Source organism: Pongo abelii, chromosome 10 (assembly GCF_028885655.2).
Source record: "Pongo abelii isolate AG06213 chromosome 10, NHGRI_mPonAbe1-v2.0_pri, whole genome shotgun sequence".
Classification (NCBI taxonomy): domain Eukaryota; kingdom Metazoa; phylum Chordata; class Mammalia; order Primates; family Hominidae; genus Pongo; species Pongo abelii.
The window spans coordinates 1,840,308-1,854,630 of record NC_071995.2 but is presented as its reverse complement, the minus strand read 5'-3'; the positions used below and the strand labels follow the sequence as shown (position 1 = coordinate 1,854,630).

The 14,323-nt window shown below is 53.8% G+C and overlaps 1 protein-coding gene across 1 annotated transcript in view; it reads left to right on the top strand.

Moving 5' to 3' along the window:
• CACNA2D4 (calcium voltage-gated channel auxiliary subunit alpha2delta 4) overlaps nt 1-14,323 on the top strand; it is a 140,181-nt gene that overhangs the window by 119,432 nt on the left and 6,426 nt on the right. The window contains exons 33-38 of the mRNA XM_054527860.2: nt 4,252-4,322; nt 4,778-4,853; nt 5,459-5,511; nt 5,846-5,898; nt 6,204-6,224; nt 8,395-8,512. Coding sequence (XP_054383835.1) covers nt 4,252-4,322; nt 4,778-4,853; nt 5,459-5,511; nt 5,846-5,898; nt 6,204-6,224; nt 8,395-8,512 — 392 coding nt within the window. The remainder of the gene's footprint in view (nt 1-4,251; nt 4,323-4,777; nt 4,854-5,458; nt 5,512-5,845; nt 5,899-6,203; nt 6,225-8,394; nt 8,513-14,323) is intronic.

The following is a 14,323-nucleotide window of genomic DNA, read 5'->3' as shown; positions in this document are numbered from 1 at the left end:
CTTCCCTGCCCCCTACAGCCCGCCCAGCCCAGGCTCCTCATCTTCAAGTCACTCTCCCAGCCTGGCACATGTTCCCATCCTTTCCACTCTGGGCAGCCTGCTTTGGCCATCTTCCAGGGCACCACATGCCCTGGCAGCAGTGCTCCCTCTGCCTTCCTGGCGTCCCAAATGGCCCTGCTCCACTGGGCCCTCCAGGAATAGAATTAATCCTGTCGTGGTCAGAGACAGGCTCTTCAGGTGACTTTCTGGGGAGTGCAGTGCTGCCCCACCCCCACCCTGCTCCTCCACGTCCCTCCCAGGCACCCCTGAGTGTCCAAAACACTCCTTAGGAGACTGCAGCCTGGAGGACGGACGGGCAGGTGAGGCTGCACAAGCCAGGAGCAGACAAAAGGAAACTGATCCCCACACGAGCCAGACACAGGGACTTGAGTGTCCACACCCCTTAGGAGGATGAGCTCCCATCTTTAGAGAAGAAACGGAGGCTGTCCCCAGGTAAGGAGGCCATGGGACATTTACTCCATCTGTCACCAGAGTCAAGAGCACCCCTTCTTTCTGGGCACAGCCTCCCACAGCCCTGCAAATTAGTCCAGGCCTGGGAGGGACTGCCCAACCTCTCATCACTTGGTTGCCTGCCTCTGCCTCCATCTGCTTCCCCTGCAGGCTTCTGGGTGGTGCTCGCAGGACCTCCTCCCCCAGCCTCCCTCCAGACTTGAAGGCCAGGCAGGGGGTCCTCGACTCTTTTGACCCAGCCCCAGAGTTCAAGCAGCCCATGGGCCACTGCTTATTTGTGAATTGTCCCCCGTGAAAGGTGGGCTGGGGCGGTCAGGCCCCTGCATCGTGCTATGCTTTCGATGCCACTCCATGGGCGGTCTGGGGCTCCTAAATCGACAAGGCATCCCACGTCGACGTTTGGACCTTGGCTTTGCAGGTTCAGGGACTCTATTTGAGTCAGGGATTTGCCCTGACAAAGTTCAAAAGAAACTATCAGCCAGGAATTGCATTCTGCTGCCAGAAGAGAAGTGGCTTAAACAACTAAAGGTTTATTCTCTCATAAAAGAATGGATGAAGGCAGCCTGGGCCCGGCCTGTCCCCATCCGCACGATCCCAGCATAGCTCGGGGGAGCTCCTGCCTTCCAGTCCACTTCCCAGAGCGCAAGGGCAAGGATGGGGAAGAGGCAAGAGGCGCTGGGCCCGCTTCCCGGAAGTCCCTCCCAGGGCCCTGCTCACATTCCATTGGCCAGTCCCTGCCGCAAGGTCTACTGGGAAATGTAGTCTTTTCGCTGAGCACATGGTTGCCATAATTAAAGTCAGGCTGGCTAACTAAAGAAGACGGGGAGAATGGATATTTTCTGCCAGAGTGACAAATCCTAGAAAAATCAAGTTTGTTATTTATGGAGGGGGATACATTTTTCTAGTGTCCAGGATACACATCCTTGCTCTCAGGGACCTCTCTTCTCAGAATCCAGGGTCTAAACCACAGGGTTGTTGGTGAATAAGCCTAGAATTAGGAAGGAGAATGGGACAGGCTTGTAGGAATTAAGACCACCCTCGTCAGAAGCCTTGTCTCCACCCCGCTGCACTTTCCCAGGGAGCAGAAGACTCGGGTCATTCATTCCCTCACACATTCCTTCAGCAAATATGCATGGAATAATAACTGTGAACAGGACATGGTGCGGTGCTGTGGGACAGAGGTGGATTTCTGTCCCCTAGAATCCTGCTGTCAGGTGGTGAAGGAGTGACGGAGGGGACACACACACACACACACACACACACACACACACAGTAACTAGAATAGCAAAAAGCGAGCCCCAGCTGAGAGAGTCTACTCTAGCTGGAGGCACCAGGGAGAGCTTTAGGGCTGCGCCGTGAAGAACAGGCAGGATTTCAATGCCTTTCACATTCCCGTGTGTTGTTCTGTCGCTGGAATGCCCTTGACCCTCCCTGCTGTCCCCCTGCCATGTCCACTGCCTTCTTCCATGCAGCCTGCCAGGGTTTTGGGTTCCCACTCTTTTCCACCACTGTAGGAGGTGCCGGTTGTCAGCCAGCCCTGTCTGAGAGTTCGTGTGTTCCCTGTCTGTCCATGCAAACTAGTCTGAAGCTCTTGATTCGTGTCCATTTCATTCATTTTTGCATCAGACTCACCTGGTGAGTGCCTTATGAATAAAAGGTGTTATGAAATAGTTTTTGGTGGTCAGGCCATTCCAGGTAAAGAGCTAGCAGAGTGTAGACAGACAAGTCTGAGTACCTTTGTCTGAATCTGTTTTCATGCTGCTTACTTTTGTAATTGACCCGTCCATTTTTAGATTACAATTTGCCATGCATTTTTAGTGGGTTGCATCCTTACGTTTTAATTTTATAAGTCAGCCATTTCCACGTATACCGGAAATACTGTAGGATGTAAGGACTATGTTTTGTTATTTAAGTCCAATTTGGAAAGTAATACTTCCTGACTTCATCCCAGATTCCTGGCGTGGGCGCATGGGGGACCTGTGGCCCCATATTGGCTGATTGTAAGTCACAGCGTTATGAACCACGGGCATGGTGCTGGGGTTATTGTCCTGAAACTGCACCATCATCTCTTATTTGAGAGAGAACTTCTCTGGTTGTTCATTGGGTGTTCAGGAGTTGTGCATTCTGACTAGCCCTTGTCTGGAATAAATCTCTGTTCCCTTCAGAAGGCTTGCTGGAGTCTACTTGGCTGCCCAGGGCAGGCCCCAGGTGGGCACCCAGACAATGCCTGGCTTTCCTTGAGATTGGCCAGGCCCATGTGCCTCAGCTCCTGTACCAGCCTTGCATTTCTTTTTATTGATAGTTGTCACACATGTCATCATTTTGGGCCCTGGCAGCTAGAAAGCTCTCCATGAAGAACCTGACATGGCCATCAGCTTGGTTCCCACCTCCCTCCCTACCAAAATTCCACACTGACTGAGTATGTCCAGGTACCAAGATACTCTGGGGAATTCAGAGATGAGTAAGACATGTCCTGTTCTCATACAGTTTTCAACCAAATATCTTATCAGGCAGAGTGAGACTAGGACTCCACAGGCTGCCAGAGTGCAGAGGAAGGCCTTGTTCTGGCTGGGAAAGTTAGAATCGAAAGACTTCCCAGCGAGGGTGAGGAAAAAAATTCCTTGGCATGAGGACAGAGAAAGGGTAATCAGGGCAGGGAGAGCAGCCACGCCGGACCCCGGACCTCTCCTCCTAACGATGGCTGCCATTTTTCAAGTATTTACTGGGAGCCACACGCCAGACACACGCTATCCCCAATTTTTAAAGACAGCCTACATTAAAGGCGAAATCCAACACCAAAGCCCAAGCTCTGCCACCCTGCCATGCTGAGAAACGGCAGACTCAAGAGGCCAAGGCTGGTACAGAGGCCATGAGAGGTGGCAGAGTGGAGGGCCTGAGGCCATTCTCAGCCAGCTAGGGGGCCACTGCCTGGCGCAAGGCACAGAAGCCACAAAATGCTGGCTGATGGACAACAAAAGGGGAGCTGGGGGCAGGAGGGAGGGTCCTGTTTTATTTTTTGGAAATGAAGGCAAGAGTGACCCATCCATGTTGCGTTTGAGTAAGATGACTCTGGCGGTGCCACAGGGGACAAGGGGAGACGTCAGTTAGGAGGGCAGGTGGACAGTGGAGACAGGGCAAGGGATCCGGTAAGGTCATTGTCGTGGAGGCGACAAATGACTGATCCACAGGGCACACTGATTGTGGGAGGTGGTGGAGGGACATCAAAAGCGACAGCAGCCCTCTCACACTGGGAAGATGAGGACACCAGCGTGCATGAGACAGGCGCTGCTTTTGACCTTGACCTGCAGAAACGTGTTTTATATCTGACCCAACACACACACACACACACACACACACACACACACACACAGCATATACAACAAATCCAGTTTCATGAAACATTCTTTAACCTTGCTGCAAGTGATTCACACAGAATTGTTCCGAGGAATTCTGTACCTTTAAAAAAATCATATTGCAGCCTCTAGGTTGGTCTCATAGTCAGCAAGCGGGTGACTGCTTCCAGTTTACGAAGCACCAGGCTGGACGGTGAGGAGGGAGCCAGGACCGGAGAGGGGCGTGGGTGGAAGGGTTCAGCTGGATTATGCTGAGAGGCAGTTAGAGGGAAAGCCCACCTGGCACCAAAAGCCTGGACCTGAGCTGAATAAATAATGCTGGACTCGGAAGGCTCCATCCTGCTCCATCTCTCTCCCTCCCTCTCTCTCTGCTGTCCCTCTCTCACAGATGGGAAGATTTCTGGGGGAGGTGGATGGTGCTGTCATGACCCAGCTGCTCAGCATGGGGGTGTTCAGCCAGTAAGTGGGGCACACTCCTCCCCAGTCCCAATAGACACAGCAAACCGAGAGCTGACTCTAAGAGGTCCTGGCGGATCTCAGGATCCTGACCTCCAAAACCCACAGTGGGTGCCCCCAAAGAGCTCCAAAAGCAACCTTTATGGAGCCAGGGCGTCAGCATGATGTGGGGAGGGCATAAGGGCATGTGGGCATCCCTGGGAGGGACCCCGCAGCTCAGATCCTAGAGGGAAGACCGTCCAACTCCGAGGGCAAAAGCCATTTGCTCTTCATTGTCTTTAAACCATTCCAAGTGCAGAAATGTAATTTTCAGCATGAGCTGTCTTCTCATCTGCTGGCCTAGCTCAGGTGCCCTTGGGAATTGCGGTAAACGGATGCTCTGCTAGTAAAGGCTCCTGAGGCAGGGGCAGGGGGTGGGGGTGGCTTTGGACTCATTACAGCCCACGTCTGATTTTCAGAGTGACCATGTATGACTATCAGGCCATGTGCAAACCCTCGAGTCACCACCACAGCGCAGCCCAGCCCCTGGTCAGCGTGAGTGTCACCCAGCCCTTCCCTCTGCCAGCCAGCCAGCCAGTCCTCTGCCCTGTCCTGGAATGAGGTCACTGGTCCTTGTTCTCACCCACCTTGGCTGTCTGGCCCCAGGGCCCTACCTTGACCGTCTCCACCTTCTGCTCAGAGCCACTGCTCTCAGTCCCGCTCCCAGGCAGGCCTCTTGGTCTGGCTTTGGGGCTTCAAAGGGACTGCTCTGGTAGTTGTGACATAACAGGGCCTCTGGCGGAGACAGAGAGAGCAGCCTGCCCCAGCCTCAGCCCCTGACACTGCCACTTGATCACCAGGGATCCTCAGCAGTGCAGCACCAGGATGAGGGCTTCACTCGTCTCCTGGAGGGGCATGTCCAACCCCACCCGAGATGTCTGACCTGCAATAGGCATTTCCCAGCTAGTTCAGCTCTGCAGGGCAGATGGGAGGTAGGGGGATGGGGGTGCTGGGCTGCGGGCCTGTGCTCTGCTGCCCCCACTCCCAGTGGCAGGGCAGCCCACTCTCTGGTCTCTTTGAGGGTAGTGCTGGTGTTGGCTGGGGGGGGCACCCTCACCCTTGGACCTAGGTGTGAGCGGTGTGCACTCTCTCCTTCCCAGCCAATTTCTGCCTTCTTGACGGCGACCAGGTGGCTGCTGCAGGAGCTGGTGCTGTGAGTGGGGGTAGACATGGGGCTGGTGGAGGGCTGCATGCGAGGGTAGCTTAGGAGGGTGTCCTTGAGCAGGAGGCTGCAAGGTCTCCAGGACAACCCACTTGCTACCAGACCCCGGGGAAGGAGGGCACAATCCCTGGGCATGGACACCACCTCTTCCCTGAATGCTGCCCCTGGGAGGGACCTCATTGCTCACACCAGAGCCCTCAAGCAGGGAAGAGGGTGTCCTGGAGGAGAGGGGATGGGCCGGGGGCTGTCAGGGATACTCCAGCCCCTTGGGAACCCAAGTCAGGAGGGCTCGGAGGTCTCCGAGATTCAGTCCTGTGTCCGACAGGTTCCTGCTGGAGTGGAGTGTCTGGGGCTCCTGGTACGACAGAGGGGCCGAGGGTGAGTGCATGGAGCTGCAGGGCCATGTGCTGAAGAGCAGTGGCATTTTGGTCCACTAATGTGAGACCATTCCCCGTGGGGTGGGTGACAGTGGGGATAGGCGGCCCTGAAGCATCGTTGTTCACGTCTCACCCTGCGTGGCCTTCTCTCATCGCCTCCCTCACTCCTGGCTCTGTGTGTGACATCATCTTGGGACACCACCACTCCATGTGCCATCATCACCACCCCATGACATCCTGCCCTCATGTGCCACCATGTTCTTCCTGTGCCGTGTCCACCCTGTGCTGGGCTTATGTTCCGGCCAGCCAAAAGCGTCTTCCATCACTGTAAGTAGCCCCACTGAGGCGATCCCTGCTGGCAGTGGGTTGGGGACGCAGCAGGAGCTACAAAGAACCCGCCCTCCATGACCTGGCCCAGGAATGACCCCAAGCAGGGCTGAGCTCTCCCGGTTTAAAGTACCATTCCTGGGGGTTGGGGGACTGGGGAGTCTAGCTCAGTTCTCATCCCACATGAGGACAGTCAGGCCCCAGGGAAAATGAGAAACTCCAGCCTCCTCTTGGGTGAGAACACGTAAGATTCCAAGAGGAAGGGTGGTGTGGCCGAGTGGCCGTGAGCCAGTATGAGTGAGCAACCTCCAGCCCACCCCTCGGAGAAGCAAACAGCGGCGCCCCAGCTCAGGCATCACCAGCCCTCAGCGGGACTCCGGGTTCCAGGGGCCCCAGGAAGCACTCAGGATGATTCCCCTGTGGGACCCTGTGTCTGAGGACAGAGTCCCCCATAGGCAGCGACCATGAGAGGCCCCAACACAAAGCCCTGTGGCTGTGGCCACACGCGCAGGGCAGCAATGAGCCTGGCCTTTCAAAGCACTCACTGCCCGGGCGCCTGGGCCCTCCATGACCACAGGAGGCCGTCTTGCCTCAGCGGGCTCTGCTCAGCTCCTCCGTGTTCATAGAACCTTTGCCATGGGGTTCCAGAACTTCCCACCACCTGGGCTGCCCCCAGCTTATCCCATCTCTTCATCTCCGCTGTGGTCCCCTCTCTGGCTTGCTCTGTGTTCTTTTCTGCTGGCCTTGGCTTGGGACTTCCTCTGCCCCTGGGCTCAGGGCGGTTCGGGCTGTGTCTCCACACTCCTTCTGGACTCACATCCACGATCCGGTGGGGCTGCTCTGGGTCGTTCACAGTCACTAGGTGTCAGTGACAGGACACTGTTCCCTCTGTCTCTGTCAGCAGCTGCATTTTGCAAAAGTTGAAGATGATCCCCCTCAATCTGCCTGCTCAGAATTTCTCTTCTCTGGGGTACCTGTCCCCTGGAGCTCCTCCCCCTAGCGTAGCAGGCCTGGCCTGGCCTGCGCAAGTGTCAGTGTCCTCAGTGAAGGAGCACTGGACTTGGAGTCCCAGGCCGGGGTGTAGGTGCTGCAGCCCCTTCCACTGCATGACCCTGGGGATGCCACTCAACCCTGCCGTTGTCAGGCAGGCTTCTGTGCCCAGCCCTGGGGACAAAACTCACAGCCCTGGCTGCTGTGGGCTTGCTCCTCTCAGTGACGGTTTTCTGCATGCCAGCTAGTGTCCCCTCTGGGTTTCGAGCTCTGGCTGGAAGTTTCTGGGTTTGGAAGTTGAGGAGACCCATGCTCTCCTGTAGGACTCTGCATGAGCCTGGGAAGGTAGCTCACACCTGTGCCCCCTACCTCTAGGTCTATACCTGGGGGCTACAGCCAGGCCCTGAGAACAGAAGTGCCACGCAGAGAGCCTGTGCGGCAGGGCCCTGCTCTGCCATGTGCCCACCTCAGGAGGCTCCGGGAGGGAACGGACTTGGGTCCCACAGAGCGGGGCTGAGGCACTCACCTCCACCTTTGGTTGAGTCCACTGTCCTTGTCCCAGGGAGCTAGGGCAAATCGCACAGCCCCCAAAGAGTCCCGCGCCGGGTGGCTGTGCCTTCTGGGCTTCCGCAGCCCCAGGCCTGGAGCCCACCTGCCCGGCTGCCCCCACCCCAGGCGCTCAGGCCCAATGGGTGGAGCGTGGGCCTGGCTATGCGGGAGAGGAGGGCAGGATTGCCCAGGAACTGCACTGGGTCTGTCCACAGTGAAGGGAGGGGTGGTGGGCCTAAGTACCCCCAAGCCACCCCTTGGTGCCCCTAGTGCCTCTGCTCCCCCTCAGACCCTCCCCCGGGATCTGAGTGCTGGAAGGAGCCCTGGAGATGGTGCACTGCCCCCAGCTCACAGTGAGGGCCAGGCTCCCAGAGAGGAAGCGCTTTCCCTCCACCGAGGCACAGGGCCCCTGCGGTGCTCCCCGTGTGAAGCCACTCTCTTCAGAGACTCCGTGTGTCTTCCCTCCCTTCACCCCCACTGGCTCCTCCCACACGTGTCCTGAGAACTGCCTGAGGAGGGACCATCTGCAGATGGACTGGGGTGAACTCTGGCCCTGGGAGTGCTGAGGCGAGGTCACCCCAGGCCAGAGGCCCCTTCAGTGGCATGATGTCCTTTCTCTGTCTGCCTGCAGCCCACAAACACAAGAAGCAGGACCAGCTGCAGCCCTGCGACACGGAGTACCCCGTGTTCGTGTACCAGCCGGCCATCCAGGAGGCCAACGGGATCATCGAGTGCGGGCCCTGCCAGAAGTAAGACCCCAGGGCGGCGCTGACCGTCCCGCCACACTCCTCCTGCCCTCGGCAAGACGGAAGTCTAGGCAGGGCCGCGGAACCCCCAGGGAGCCGGCTCCACAGCCCGGAGGCGGGAGATGCTTCTAAGTGCAAAGCCCACGCTCCCAGGGTCTTCCCCGCCCGTCCTTAGGGGAGGAAACACGCAGGAGGCGGAAGATCTGAGGCGGGCAGGACGGCTGGGGACCGGGACAGCCGGGAGTGGGGAGAGGTGGTCCCGAGGCCAGACCCTGTGTGTCGAGCCTTTCGTGCGCGTCCATGTGAAGAGACCACCAAACAGGCTTTGTGTGAGCAACAAGGCTGTTTATTTCACCTGGGTGCAGGCGGGCTGAGTCCGAAAAGAGAGTCAGTGAAGGCAGATAGGGGTGGGGCCGTTTTATAGGATTTGGGAAGGTAAAGGAAAATTACAGTCAAAGGGGGTTGTTCTCTGGTGGGCAGGGGTGGGGGGTCACAAGGTGCTCAGTGGGGGAGCTTCTGAGTCAGGAGAAGGAAATTCACAGGGTTAATCACTCAGTTAAGGTGGGGCAGGAACAAATCACAATGGTGGAATGTCATCAGTTAAGGCAGGGCAGGGCCTTTTTACTTCTTTTGTGATTCTTCAGTTACTTCAGGCCATCTGGGCGTATATGTGCAAGTCACAGGGGATGCGATGGCTTGGCTTGGGTTCAGAGGCCTGACATTCCTGCCTTCTTATATTAATAAGAAAAATAAAACAAAATAGTGTTGAAGTGTTGGGGCAGCGAAAATTTTTGGGGGGTGGTATGGAGAGAGAATGGGCGATGTTTCTCAGGGCTGCTTCAAGCGGGCTTAGGGGCAGCCTGGGAACCTAGAGTGGGAGAGATTAAGCTGAAGGAAGATTTTGTGGTAAGGGGTGATATTGTGGGGTTGTTAGAAAAAACATTTGTCGTGTAGATTTATTGGTGATGGCCTGGATACGGTTTTGTATGAATTGAAAAACTAAATGGAAAAGGTCTAAGAATTGGGAGGACCTAGGACATCTGATTAGGGTGCCTAAGGAGATTCGGCATAGTCCTGCCAGCAAAGATTATTTATTTACTTCAGGAGTTAAGAGTGGCAGTTTGGGGATAGCACCAGGAGATATCAGCTGTGATGGCTTGGAGAAACAGTGTAAACCAGCAGTGTAAACAAGAGCAGGGCACATATGAGTAGTTGAGAACGGAGAATAGGGGTATGACTAGACAGAAAATAGTAGGGATGACAAGTTTTTTGGGGCACAGTCTAAGTTGGTCTGGTGTCTGGAATGAGACTGGGGCCTAATAAAAAGGAGCGTCTATACAGGAGCTTAAATGGGCTGTACCTTGTGGCATTCTGAGGACAGGTCTGACTTCTGAGAAGGGAAAGTGGTAAAAGTATTGTCCAGTCCTTTTTAAGTTGGTGGCTGAGCTTGGTGAGGTGTGTTTTTAATAGACCATTAGTCTGTCACTGAATACTAAGAGCCTGAAAAAATGCTTGGCTGATTTAACTAATAAAGGCTGGTCTGTTATCAGACTGTATAGAGGTGGGAAGGCTAAACTGAGGAATTATGTCTGACAGAAGGGAAGAAATGACTGCGGTGGCCTTCTCAGACCCTGTAGGAAAGGCCTGTACCTATCCAGTGAAAGTGTCTACCTAGACTAAGAGGTATTTTAGTTTCCTGATGGGGCATGTTGAGTAAAGCTAATTTGCCGGTCCTGGGTGGGCGCAAATCCTCAAGCTTGATGTGTAGGGAAGGGAGGGGGCCTGAATAATCCCTGAGTAATAGTAGAATAGCAGATGGAACACTGAGAAGTTATTTCCTTGAGGATAGATTTCCACGATGGAAAGAAAATGAGAGGTTCTAAGAGGTGGGCTAGTGGCTTGTACTATAGCATAGCCTGCCTTTGCTGGTGTGTGGCGATTAGGCCTGGTGGAACTGCCATCAATAAATCAAGCATGATCAGGGTGAGAAACAGGGAAGAAGGAAATGTGGGGAAATGGGATGAACATCAGGTGGATCAGAGAGATGCAGTCATGAGGGTCAGGTGTGGTATCAGGAATAATGTGGGAGGCTGGATTGAAGTCTGGGCCAGGAACAATGGTGATTGTGGGACTTAATGAAGAGTGAGTACAGCTGAAGGAGCCAGGGAGCAGAAAGTATATGCATCAGGTATGAGGAAGAAAATAGATTTTGGAAGTTATGAGAAATGTAGAGAGTGAGTTGAGCATAGTTTGTGATTTTGAGGGCCTCTAAAAGTATTAAAGCAGCGGCAGCCGCTGCACGCAGACATGAGGGCTAGGCTAAAACAGTAAGGTCAAGTTGTTTGGACAGAAAGGCTACAGGGTGCGGTCCTGGCTCTTGTGTAAGAATTCTGACCGCACTAACCATGCCTAGGAAGGAAAGGAGTTGTTGTTTTGTAAGGGATTGAGGTTTGGGAGATTAATCGGACACGATCATCAGGGAGAGCATGTGTGTTTTTACGAGAATTATGACGAGATAGGTAACAGATGAGGATGAAATTTGGGCTTGACTGAAGTAATGGGGGCTGTCTGTGAAGCCTCGCGGCAGTACAGCCCAGGTAATTTGCTGAGCCTGATGGGTGTCAGGGTCAGTCTAAGTGAAAGCAAAGAGAGGCTGGGATGAAGGGTGCAAAGGAATAGTAAAGAAAGCATGTTTGAGATCCAGAACAGAATAATGGGTTGTGGAGGGAGGTATTGAGGATAGGAGAGTATATGGGTTTGGCACCACGGGGTGGATAGGCAAAACAATTTGGTTGATAAGGCGCAGATTCTGAACTAACTTGTAAGCGTTTTAGGACGGGTAAAATGGGGGAATGCTAAGGAGAGTTTAAAGGCTTTAAAAGCCCACGCTGTAGCAGGCGAGTGATAACAGGCTTTAATCCTTTTAAAGCATGCTGTGGGATGGGATCTTGACATTGAGCGGGGTAAGGGTGATTAGGTTTTAATGAGATGGTAAGGGGTGCATGATCAGTCTTCAAGGAGGGAGTAGAGGTATCTTGTACTTGTGGGTTAAGGTGGGGGGATACAAGAGGAGGACACAAAGGAGGCTTCGGATTGGGAAGAAGGGCGGCAATGAGATGTAGCTGTAGTCCAGGAATAGTCAGGGAAGCAGATAATTTAGTTAAAGTGTCTCAGCCTAATAAGGGAACTGGGCAGGTGGGGATAACTAAAAGGAGTGCTTAAAAGAGTATTGTCTAAGTGGGCACCAGAGTTGGGGAGTTTTAAGAGGGTATAGAAGCCTGGCTGTCAATACCTACAACAGTTACGTAGGCAAGGGAAACAGGCCCTTGAAGAGAAGGTAATGTGGAGTGGGTAGCCTCCATATTGATTAAGGGGACGGACTTACCTTCCACTGTGAGAGTTACTCGAAGCTCAGCATCTGTGATGGTCTACGGGGCTTTCGAGGTGATCGGGCAGCGTCAGTCTTCAGCCGCTAAGCTGAGAAGGAGTTAGTCAGAGAGCCTTGGGCCAGAGTTCCAGCGGCTCTCGGAGTGGCTGCCAGGTGAGTTGGACAGTCCGATTTCCAGTGGGGTCCCGCACAGATGGGACACAGCTTAGGAGGAATCCCGGGCTGCAGGCATTCCTTGGCCTGGTGGTCAGATTTCTGGCACTCGTAGCAAGCTCCTGGGGGAGGAGGTTCTGGAGGAGTGCCTGGCTGCTGCGGTTCAGGCGTTTGGAAGTTCTTGTGTGCTGGAGATGTGGCTGGGGTTTGTCTCACAGTGGAGGCAAGGAATTGCAACTTTTTTTTTTTATTGTACACCTTGAAGGTGAGGTTAATTAAGTCCTGTTGTGGGGTTTGAGGGCCAGATTCCAATTTTTGGAGTTTTATTTAATGTCAGGAGCAGATTGGGTAATAAAATGTATATTGAGAATAAGATGGCCTTTTGACCTTTTAGGGTCTAGGGCTGTAAAGCATCTCAGGGTTACTGCTGAACGAGCCTTGAACTGGGCTGGGTTTTTATATTTGATGAAAAAGAGCCTAAACGCTTCTGATTTGGGATAAAGAAAAAGGAGCATTAGCCTTGACTATTCCTTTAGCTCCAGCCACCTTTTTAAGAGGAAATTGCTGGGCAGGAGGGGGAGGGCTAGTCACAGAAGGAAACTGTAAGCCGGACCAGGTGTGAGGAGGGGAGGTGATAAAAGGATTATAGGGTGGAGGAGCGGAGGCTGAGGAAGAATTAGGACCTAGCTCGGCCTGGCGAGGAGGGGAGAGGTCAGATGGGTCTGTAGAAAAGGAAGATTAAAAAGACTCAGTGACGCTTGGGGTTGGGACTGAGGGGACAGGTGGGAGGGAAAGAAGGAAGATTTGGGACGAGTTGCACTGGGCACAGAGACTAGGAAGGGACTGATGTGTAAAAGAATGCCTGGACGTCAGGCACCTCAGACCATTTGCCCATTTTACAACAAGAATTATTTAGATCTTGTAGGATGGAAAAATTGAAAGTGGCGTTTTCCGGCTATTTGGAACTACTGTCGAGTTTGTATTGGGGTCAAGCGGCATTGCAGAAGAAAATAAGACACTTAGATTTTAGGTCAGATGAAAGTTGAAGAGGTTTTAAAGTTCTTAAGGACACAGGCTAAGGGAGAAGGAGGAATGGAAGGTGGAAGCTTGCCCATAGTGAAGGAGGCAAGCCCAGAGAAAAGAGTAGAGACACGGAGAAGGGGTGGGGGTTTCTTGCCCTCCAGAAAAGCAGAGAAAGGGTTGGGGCACGGAAATAAGTGATTGGGGCACAGAGATAAGAGGTTGGGGTGTGGAAATAAGGGATTGGGGCACAAAGATAAGAGGTCGGGGTGCGGAAATAAGGGATTGGGGGTTCTTGCCCCCTAGAAAAGCGGGACTTGCCGCTAAGGGTGAAGGAGAAGGGGTTGAGGGGTACTTGCCCCTCCCCCAGAAAAGCAGGACTTGCCGCTAAGGGTGAAGGAGAAGGGGTTGAGGGGTACTTGCCCCTCCCCCAGAAAAGCGGGACTTGCCACTAAGGGTGAAGGAGAAGGGGTTGGGGGTACTTGCCCCTCCCCCAGAAAAGCAGAGAAGGGGTAGAGAAACAGAGAGAAGGGTTTGGGGTACTTGCCCCTCCCCCAGAAAAGCGGGACTTGCCGCTAAGGGTGAAGTACCAAGGCAGGCGTCTCTGCGTGTTCTGACACCTTTGAAACGTGGGTGAATAATCAGAGAGGCGTCCCTGCAATGATTAAACACCAAGGGAAGGCTGCCTTCCCAGTCTCTGACCGGCGCCGGAGTTTTGGGTCCATGGATAAAACGTGTCTCCTTTGTCTCTACCAGAAAATGAAAGGAATTGAAATTAAGAGAAAGGAGAGATTGAAGTGTAGCGCCAAGATTGAAAGGAGAAAGAGGTTGAGGGATAGTGAGGGAAGTTGGAGAAGAGAGTAAAAAGAGGCCGCTTACCGGATTTGAAATTGGTGAGATATTTCTTGGGCTGGTCGGTCTGAGGACCTGAGGTCATAGATGGATCTTTCTCACTGAGCAAAGAGCAGGAGGATGGAGGATTGATCTCCCAAGGGAGGTCCCCCGATCCGAGACATGGCACCAAATTTCATGCGCGTCCATGTGAAGAGACCACCAAACAGGCTTTGTGTGAGCAACAAGGCTGTTTATTTCACCTGGGTGCAGGCGGGCTGAGTCCGAAAAGAGAGTCAGTGAAGGCAGATAGGGGTGGGGCCGTTTTATAGGATTTGGGAAGGTAAAGGAAAATTACAGTCAAAGGGGGTTGTTCTCTGGTGGGCAGGGGCGGGGGGTCACAAGGTGCTCAGTGGGGGAGC